General features: G+C 45.3%; 1 protein-coding gene across 2 annotated transcripts in view; it reads right to left on the bottom strand.

The window, feature by feature from the left end:
• Positions 1–5,704, bottom strand: part of NCKIPSD (NCK interacting protein with SH3 domain) — a 101,200-nt gene extending 95,496 nt beyond the window's left edge. Inside the window, exon 1 of one of the 2 annotated variants that reach the window (XM_084633052.1) lies at positions 5,462–5,704. In XM_084633052.1, coding sequence (XP_084489178.1) covers positions 5,462–5,632 — 171 coding nt within the window. In that variant the 5' untranslated portion in view covers positions 5,633–5,704. Of the gene's footprint in view, positions 1–5,398 lie in introns of both variants that reach the window. The other variant, XM_084633051.1, reaches the window with a different exon arrangement.
• Between the last annotated feature and the right edge of the window lie 5,042 nt (positions 5,705–10,746).

The following is a 10,746-nucleotide window of genomic DNA, read 5'->3' on the forward strand; positions in this document are numbered from 1 at the left end:
ATTCATTACACTTAGCCTTCTCCCCTATTCAGCAGCCACTCTCTTCCCTGATACAGAGAATAAAACCTCTGCTCCAAAGGAAGCTTTTTAAATTGAATTTTTTACTACTTCATATAAGACTTCAAAAGTCTGATCTTCTGTAAAGAATGACTGTCTCCGACTGAAAAGCCAGCTCCAATTTAATCTCCATATTCTTCTGCTGCTCAGAAACCACTTAAGTGTCACCCACGCAGTTTGTGACGAAAACTAAACCTCCTGCTAACTGGCTCCTTCCCATTTAATCAGAAGATACGAAGCTTTTGTGTTGATGATTTCAGTAAGAGAGCATCTGCCTGGAATTAGCTATTAGCAGCATTTGTCTCTGCTATGTCAATAACTCAAGGCAATTATCTTATGTGCCGTTACTGGACGGCTCAGTGTCAAGTACAGATTCTCACTTTTTTTTTTATCAGCAGCACCTGTTAGCAATGTTAGCAAGCAAAACTGTAACAAACTACAAAGCTATTTCAGAGTCTGCCAGCACCATTGTGAAATCTCTATTTGCAATTTAGAGCTCAGCCAAGGCTTCACATAGAAGGTCTAAATTCAAGCAAGCAACCACTTCTGCTTCAAATTCTGTGCTTGTTCTTACACAAAAGTAGGAGCGGACCCATTATCTTTCCCTCAGGCCTGATCTACACCTAAAAATGTATATAGGAAAAGCTATGTAGATTAGGGGAATGCTTTTTTTTTAAAAATAAAAACAAAACAAAACACAGAATAGCTATGTCAGTATAAACCCTTGCATAGAGGCAGTTTATATGGGCAAAAACGTGCCTTTGTCAGTATAGCTTATGTCTCTTGGAGAACTGGTGTAAACTGTGCCAACAGAAACACGTTTATGCCAGTATAAGCTACCTCTATGCTAGAATGGTTTGCCAGTATAGTTCTATATACATAGGTACGCCAGTAAAACTTTTCAAGTGTAGAAAAGACCTTGTTTATTTTTTGGGAACCTATCACTAGTATTTACCCCCCGAACGATTGAAATACTCTTTACCAATCCATAATATAGCCAACATAGAACTACAACAGTGAAAAACTTATAGAAATATCAACAGCAATTAAATGTTTTTTAACCAATCTGCCATTAACTGCAGTCGGTTGTAACCCTCAAATCACACCAGGCACCATGCATTCTTCCCTTCGCTTAGCCCACAACCTATTTTCTGAAGGCATCAGATGTCTCTAAAAAGAAGTTTGCTACTACATTTGAGTCTCCCTATTTCATGGCAATACCGTTTAAATTATTGGGATTAAAGTAGAAAATGTCAGCACTTTTGTAAGTAGAGGACACCAACAAACTAGAAACTTCACTTCAGTACTCTCTGGCAGCTTATGAAGAATATGTTAAGAAGAAGAGTTGTTTTTAATATGGATTGCATCTTCTTCCTGAAGAAGTTAAGGTATGAATTTTCCACCTGTGTTATAAATGAGGGAGGAGCCTGAAAATAAGAAATGACTTAAAAAGAAAGGTAATTCTCCTGGTACGGACAGTGCCAAGGAAAACTCACCTGCTCTCCGCAAAGGTTCTCCTTTGACATTATTTTAATTTCCTTGTTGTGAGTAAGATTCTTCTGGGAAGCATTAGCAGTATGAGATGTTTACTTCTTTTGACTGTGATTGTCGTGACATGTACTGCTTACCAACAACCTGACTGCACTATTAGTGAATCTGCTGACTTATGTTTGCAATGGTGACTCCTTCCATTGGCGACATGCTCTCTTTCCCTACTCAGTACACACTGTCACTAATCGTTAGCTTCATTATTCTTGCAGTGATCATGGTGACATTAATTACCTCTCGGCATCTTGTCATTAATTAGCAAACTTATTAAATAGAGATGTGGTGTGACTTGTTTGCATTCTTGTCTCAGAGAGTCCAGTGAACTGTTTAAAGCCAAGCTTCAGTCAAAGAAAGTTTTTTCCATGTCAGTTCTACTTGGTTTACTGATTAAAGTCAAAATTTGCTTGTGACAGCTCTGAAAAGTTGACCTGAAAGCACTCTGAAATCATGGAAGGAGAGGCAGTCAACACAACTAAGCATTGTTGTAACCACAGAGCAGCCATTTGAATTTTATTCTGCCTCATGCATCATCAGCGTGATCACCAGTCAAGGTCTGGCTCCAGAACCTTTATTGACAAATACAGAGGTGGCAGAAAAAGCCCCATGCTATTTCCTGGTAACAGGTTGAAATAGCAGTTAGGAAAGTCGGGTTTGAACTAAAGGAGAACAAATATGAAGTACCAGAAGCCATTTTCATGGCTTGTCATAACCTTGCTTTCATATTCATTTTAATATTAAGTTATTATACTATCAATACAACCATTCTGAAGCATCCTTCATGCCTGCAGCCTGAAAATACTTTACAGAGTTAAAAGCAAAACAGAAAGGCAGAAAGGACAAAAAGGAACTACATGAGCAGATGAAGCAAGAGACTGCAGAAAGAAATGGCATAAGAGGTAGGTTGGAGCAGGTCCATAGAGGATTTTTAAATATATATTGTTTTAAGTAGATTTTCTGCTTTGTAACTGCTGTGAAATATCTTAGCACCCAATTCTTACACACAAGTAATCTCATTGAAGTCTGACCATTGTCATGGATAAGGGTTGCAGGATAGGATCCTTATTCAAGGGCAAAGGTCTAATCTTAGTGTGACACTGGCAGACCGGGTGCCAGCTCTTGCCAAGGCTGTAGGCATCAGCTGAGCACTGACAAATTCATAGCTGGAAACCAGACCAGCTCACCTGTATGTTAGTATAGTTCAAGACAGGTGTTAGACTTATAAGAATGTGTTTAGACTCTATGGAATGCTTGTAAGTTGCTGCATGCATTAATTTCACTCATAATGTCTCTATCCCATGCTATAAGGGGATATGTAAGTTTTGCTTTACAATTGTAAAAATGCTTGCTCTGAACCTGTGGGGAATGGCCTACTGCACATCAAGAAGGACCATCAAAACTAAATGGGCCACTGTGGAACATCAGGATATAAAGACTTGGTTAATGTCCCTCTGAAACCCATGAAGGTGCTACGTGCAGGAGCCCGTCCCATCAGCTTGAATGCTGGAAGAAGGGGATAAAAACAGGGACATAAGATGTTCTCGTTCTCTTTCTCATTTGCTGTTTGACCCTTACAGGGCTGGAGCTATGAAACAGAGGCAGAGAGGTCCTAGGTCAACCTGGGTTAGCCCTAAGACATTCAGTGTTGACAAGTGACAACAACTCTGTCATCTTTTAAAACCACAGACCGTAACTAATTTGTGTATATAGGTTTTCCTGCTTTAACCAGTAAATAACTAATTTCTTTTCCCTGGTTAATAAATCCTTAGTTTACTATAGGATTGGCTACAAGTGTTGTCTTTGGTGTGAGATCTGAGGTACAAACTGACCGAGGGTAAGTGACTGATCTCTTGGGACTGGAAACAACCTGAATCTTTTGTGACCTTTGGGGTATGGAAACCATCTATCACTAAGTCCAGCTTGCCTGAGTGGCAAGACAGACTGGAGTGCCCAATGGGACTGTCTGTGACTCCACGATAAGACGGTTCTAGTGCTTCAGGAGTTCACATCTGTTATTGGATTGGTGAAATCTAATTAGAGAACGTATCTCCAAGTCACTGAAATTATTTAGAAACAAATTTACTATTTTAATCACAAGACTAGAGATGTATACACCAGCATATTAGAATAAATTGGTTTCTATTGACATTCTGGGCTGTATTTTCTCAGGGACACCAAAAATGTACCTGCAACACGTGCGTATTTCTATACAGACTTATTTGGTGTATGCAATTTAGATATATTGTAGGCATCATTTCAAACCCCTGGGATTAGGAGGATAAAACACTTGACCCAAACTATACATATAACAAGTGTATTGCAAGATCCATGTTTTGCCCAGGAACCCTCCATTAAAACATGCTGTCACACCGTAAAAGAGGGCATACAGTTTTATCTTCTACAACACCAACAAAAATGTATGGGTTATCCTTGCTGTTGCGATTACTGCATGAGCCCTCATTACTCTGACTCCTATTAGGGTTGGAGAAGTCTGTCCTCTCATTTTCTATAATTATGAATGTCACTGACTTGATTATAATTACTGCCACTATCATTACAATTGGTTGTTCTGGCTTCTCTCCCAGCCCCCTCATCAGTGCTGGGACAGGCCTGTTATTAGCCCCTGTATTATTCTCTACGTTAGTGGAATGGGTGTGATTGATGATCTCCTGCTAAACATTCTCACTTATACACAGTAGTAGCTGTGAATAGTCATTCTCAAAACAATTATCTGCATATCTATTCTAACATACAGATTGTGATAACTGCATAATTTAAAAGCAACCCACACTGGTAACTCCAAATGTTATAAGCAGCATACAGCCTACCATCCACTCACTCATAGCTTCTGGAAGTAGACCAAGAATATATCTAGTCTCGCCAGTGTACTACTTCTCCTCCTCCTCATGCTCCCTGATGAGTGCAGGTGATAGGGAACCAGCACGTAACTTCTTCTCCCATACTGATGTCCCCTGACTCCCTTGTCTTCTGACCAGTAACCATTATAGGTAGGGGCCAACACATAACCTGTGTCCTTAGAGTGAAGCCCCATATCTCTTCTCTTTGGTCCTGACCTACAGAAGTTCAGTGCACAGCTCACATCACCAGGTCAGTGCTTCTTGGCCCTTGAGCACCAAAATGTCCAAAGTGTCACCTCTGCAAGACATAAGAAGCCCAACTCTCCAGGGTGGTGGTCCTCATACCTGCTCTTAGCCTCAAGATCCTATATTGATGCAGATAGGAGGAGTCACATCTCCCCTGAGCAGTACAAGCTGATCCAAGAACTTCATGACTATCATTTAACAAATCCTCTCTGGGGGACACGAGGCCTGTGCATGGACTGCCTTGCTAGTACAGCACCCCAGGACTTGTAACTTTTGAGGGAGGAGGCTAGCGCACAGCCCTTCCCCAGAAGACGTACCCTCTAAAGCCTGCACTCCAGAAGGTCAGATCAGTCAGTCTCTGAAGTACAGTCTCCCTGTTCTTCATGCTAAGCCTTGTCCTACAGAGAGGTAAGGGCCACGCTTCATCCTCAGATGGAGGACAGCCAGGATAGTGCCCAGCCCTGTACCTCCAACTGCTGGTCTGCAGCCACTGCAGGAGAGGGTCCCCCCCCCACACACAGCCCGGAGCCCGTGTCCGCCCCCCACAGCCCGTATCGTGTGCCCCCCCCACACAGCCCGTCCCCCCACACAGCCCGTAGCGTGTGCCCCCCCCACACACAGCCCGTCCCCCCCCCCAGCGTGTCCGTCCCCCCCAGCCCGTCGCGTCCCTCTCCCCCGGGGAAAGGGCGCACCTGCCCCCGCCACGAGGCACCGAGCCCCATCGCCCCGGGGCCCCGCTCGCCCGCTGCCCTGACCTGCAGCCGCTGCAGGTAGGAGGCCGGCGCGTAGCCCGTCTCCCCGGAGCCGGCGCGGGTCACCAGCCACCAGTGCTGGTTGCTCCGCTCCAGCAGCAGGAAGGTCTCCCCGGCGGCGAGGGGCAGCGAGTTGGGCTCGGCGGAGCGGAAGCTGTACAGGGCCCGGTACATGGCGGCGGGCGGGCGGGAGGCCGGCGGCGCAACGCGGCCCCCAGGTGCCGGCTCTCGATGTCAACACACACCCACCCACCAACGCGCTGCGTCATCCATGCCTGTGACGTCACCGCGTAGCCCCGCCTCCTGGTCTGCCCTTCTGTTAGACGTGCGCGCCCCCTGCTGGCCCGGTTTAGCGAGTCTGCTGCTCCCGCGTGACTCTTGCCTGGGCATCCCTTCCCCCCCCCGCATGGGGTATCTCCGCCACCCTGCATGGCTCCTGCCTGGGGCATCCCCTCCCCCCCTGCATGGCTCCTGCTCCCCCGCCATGGATCAGCGACAACCTCCACCCCATGGAGCAGCCCCTCACCCGCCACCCCACCTGGCTCCTGTGCCCCCAAGGGCATCCCCTCACCCCTCCACATAGCTTCTCCACCAGGTCATGCATCCGATGAAGTGGGTATTACCCATGAAAGCTTTTGCTCCAATACGTCTGTTAGTCTATAAGGTGCCACAGGACTCTTTGCCGCTTTTACAGATCCAGACTAACACGGCTTCCCCTCTGATACAGCCAGGTCATTACTGTTTTCTGCCCCCACGCCAGGCATATGCCATTCTTCCCATGCCACATCACTCCCATCTCCTCCCCCAAGTCACATAATACCTCTGCCACCCCATCACCCCCTCGCAGCATATAAACCCTTTGCTGTGTGGCCACTGGCTACCATTGCCTTTCATCTGAGGATATCCCCACACTGAATCACTCTCACTGATTGCCCCCCTCCCTGCCTCCAGTGTCAAGCCACCATTCCCCTGGTGCCCTCCTCACCCCAGCTCCATGGACCCCAGTCACTACAGGGTGTTGTAGAGCCATGATTCTGGAATGTGGACATGAGTTTTATAAAATAAAAATTGGAATGGATTCCACCTCCTTTATGCTGCTCCGGCAGTGTAAACGGGCTGTGAGAGCCCCTGGGGGAACTACATGGTGCAGGAGTAGCATAGGTCTGACATATGTTGCCCTATGCTCCCCCAGCACCTTGCCACCCTTAGGGTATGGGCGAAGGTGGGAGGGGTAGGAAGAGTGAGGCCACAGCACTTTGTACTCTGGCTATTTTGGAATGCAGAACACCCCATTGGACGCCCACTAAGTTACTATAAGTTAGATCATCCTCCACGGTTGGGGACAAATATTAGGATGTATACGGCATGAGATAGGGAATAATACAGAAAAAAATACAATACCATTATATAAATCAAAGGTTCACTCTTGTCTGGTATGCCCTGTGCAGTATTGATCACCCCATCTCAAAAATACTACTGCAGAATATTGCAGGTTCAGAGCAAACAAGGAGAGTGATCAAGGAGCTAGAAAAACTCTCACAGGAAGAGAGCTTGAGAAGATTGGGATATTTACCTTAGAAAGGAGATGAAGAAGAGGGGACATGATATAAGTATATACCATTACAGACATAACAGTGATGTTAAAAGAACATTAATAAAGTTAATTCAGCCCCCTTGTGCATCTGCATTGCAATACAGTCTTTAATTGCATAATCACATAGTATTTTCTCCACCAGAACCCTGCCTCATTTAGTGCATAGGCTGGATGCATAGTGCTCACTGAATGAGCAGCTATTCAGTATTTGTCTTTTCCTTGTTCAATTGTGGCCCTAGGCTTTATTTACTGCATGTTATTCAAACATTGCTCTGAAGACAGATTTATTGGTTTCCTCAGGGTTTTTCTACAGTACTCATCACTATAGCATCTGAGTGCTGCACAAATATTAATTTATTTTCACAACTGCCTTGTCAGATGATTAGGTATTACTATCCCCATTTTACAGATGGGAGCTGAGGCACAGAGAGATTAAGGTCAAAAGTAGAGCTGAGCAGATGGATACAGGATTTTCTGTTCTGTTCAAAAGTCCAAGATTTTGAAAAAAAAATTAATTCCTTAGCAGAACAGGAGAAAAAACATCTCAGAAGTTTTCATAGAATGGCTGTATGGCTGGCAGCCTGCCTGCCATCTTGGAGGGCAGCCCAGGAAGCTGGCCAGGGGGGAGACTGGCCACTCACCTCCCCGAGACGGTGGGGGGGTCCCTGGGTTCCACTTTTTTGCGCAATGCACAATTTATTTGTGCAACACACTGCCAAAGATTGTCACTGAAACCAAGAACTTGGCCTAATTCAAAGAGGGACTGGACATTTATATGGATAGGAAGAATATCCAGTTATTGTAGTTAAAATAAAATAAAATGAAGCAGGGATATAAAACTTCTTGCTTTAACGTTGAAGTCAACCTCTACCCATTACAAGCAGGGAACTGGCCTAGCTGGAATTAGGGTCTGATTCAGTGTGGCAATTACTTTGTTCTGAAATCAGTCTCTCAACCATTCTACCCAGGCAGGGGCTGCTGTCAGGTACATTTAGGAAGTAATATTGTGTAATATGGCAGGAGTCTTATCATTCAATGACACAAAATCACTTAAAATGAGACAAAGTTCAAAGAACAGTGAGTAGCACACAATGCAAAAAATACAGTGGAAATGAAGCAGTCTTTGGTTTGATGAATACCCAGCAGAGGGCAGTAAAGATTCATGAAACAATCAGGTCTCCAAGTAGCAGCGGCCTGTGTCTGTATCCACAAAAAGAACAGGAGTACTTGTGGCACCTTAGAGACAAACAAATTTATTTGAGCATAAGCTTTTGTGAGCTACAGCTCACTTCATCGGATGCATTCAGTTCATTTTCAGTTTTCTGTACTAGTACTTAGAACACTGGGCCCAACTATGCCCTGAGATTCATGGAGTTAACCAGATGTCTGCAAGCAGATCAAAGGGTGGGACTGGGCCCAGTGCATCAAAGCACACCTGTGCTCCTTGGTTTATTCCCAGTGTTGAGACTCCTATTTAATTTCCCACTTTATATGTTCATCCCAATTCTTTTGCCTGACTCTTATCTTCATCTCCTTTGCATGCTCCCTTGTTTTGAGCCTTCTACAGTGCTGGCCCCTCTAACAAACAGTCTCCCCAACAGATATCTCCTTTCTCCTTCAAATCCTTCCTTAGAAGCCACCTCTTTAAACAGCCCCTTCTCATCATTAATAATCCCAACATACTCCCCCTCCTATCTGCTGCATTGTCTTATTGGTCGCAATGTTGTTGTAGCTGTGTTTGTCCCAGTACATGAGAGAGACAAAGTGGGTGAGGTAATATCTTATATTGGACCATCTTCTCTTGGTGAAAAAGACACCAAAGTTGATCCACTTCACCTGCCCTGTCACTGTCTGTATTGTCTTATTCACACAGTAAGAACTTGGTTTGCACAGCTTCTTACTGGCCTCCATGGGATTTTTGCATGCTCAACATCTTTCATGGTAGGGAGCATGTAAATTAACTTCTCCATAGGACTAAGGTGATAATCACTACATGCGCTCTAGAGATGCGCCAGGTCACTACTGAACCATGTAAAGGAGAATTGCTTTTAGCCGCTATCTTTTGAAAGACATCAGATAATCAATTAAAGGCTAAGAACCTCATTCAGGCTTTTGCTACCTCTGATACTTTACAGTTTGAGACCCTGGAAATTGCCCCAGTTTGACTAAGTAGATTCCAAATGGATTGAGTGAAACGAATGCCTTGCACTCACCCCTCTGGTGTGAAATCTTCACTTGGTTTCTGAGTGCCTTCTATCGACTTTCTTAAACCAGCTTAAGAGTGTCCACATGAAAGGGCTGCACTGATTTAATTACATCCATTTTAGGGTGATCAGATGTCCCAATTTTATAAGGACAGTCCCAATTTTTGGATCTTTTTCTTATTTAAGCTCCTATTACCCCCCCACCCCCTGTCCTGATTTTTCACAGTTGCTGTCTGGTCACCCCAATCCATTGGGAAACTGATTTAGTGCAAGTTGTCTGTGTAGATCAGCCCTGAGTCAGTACGGCTCATTCAGCTCTCACACAGGGCAAAGACAGAATCGTTTCATGGCAGACAGAGGACCCCACCCTACGGCACAGACAGCAGGCTCTGGTCCCATTTGTTTTATTGTGACCCTTGAGCCAATTCTCTCTTGGGTATAAATGTGGGTGACCGATGAACCAAAAAGTTCCCCCTCTTGGTGGGTTGTGAAAGGGAAAGTGTGTAAGAAAGCACTCATCTGCCACTTAGCCCTTTATATGATCTCACTAGTATTTAAAAAAAAAAAAACAGCCAAGATTAAAATAGCCGAATGCACAAGGCCAGCCAGCTCCTCAGCTAGGTTTTCCTCAAGAGAGGGGCTGAGCTAATGACAGAATGAAAGCCTGGGGGAAGGCCAGAGGTTAGCTTTGTCTCTTGGGAACATTAGACTCTGTTTAGTGCAGACTTACATATTGCTGTGGAATCTGCTAAGAGCTGGGTTTGGATTATCATTTTAATGTTTTTTACTCCACCAATGTGTAAAAGAGGCAATGGGAGAGGAAAGGAGGAACCTGGTTGTCAGCTGAAGGCTCCCCTGCATGTAGTGATCCAGTAGGTCAGGCATGGAAGCAGCAAAAATGAAGCAAGTATTTCGTCAAAGCAGCAAAGCCCTTTGAGCACGCAGTTCTTCACTGGATCCCTCCCTGTACCTCTCAGGGTATGTCTACACTTTGAGCTAGGGGTGTGAATCTCATACTAGCTGAGACTGAGCCAGTTAAAGGGTAGCTGTGGCTGCACAGCCGGAGGGAGGGCACATACCCACCAGGGACCCCAGGCACATAGTCAAGGCAGCTAGCCCTTCCTGTTGCTTGTACTGTTGTGGCTACACTCTATTTTAGCATGCTAGCTCGCTGACAGTTAGCGCCTGTGTCCTTGAGCTACGAATCACACCCCCAGCTCCAAATGTAGACACATCCTCAGAGGGTAGGTCTACCCTGCAGTCAGGGGTGACTGCAGCAAGTGTAGACGCACGCAAGCTAACTTTATTCTGGCTAGATCCAAGCTAGCTCTAGTAACAACAGCAGTGAAGCAGCAGCAGCATTGATTGCTCAAGTGTGCATCCAGGGTCCTGGGCAGGCAGGGCTAGCCCATGCAGCGGCCTGTGCTGCCCTACCTTCACTGCTGTTGTTACTTGAGCCAGCTTTGAGCTAGCTAGAATAAAGTTAGCTC

This window comes from Lepidochelys olivacea, assembly GCF_965140295.1.
Source record: "Lepidochelys olivacea isolate rLepOli2 genome assembly, chromosome: 7".
Lineage (NCBI taxonomy): Eukaryota > Metazoa > Chordata > Testudines > Cheloniidae > Lepidochelys > Lepidochelys olivacea.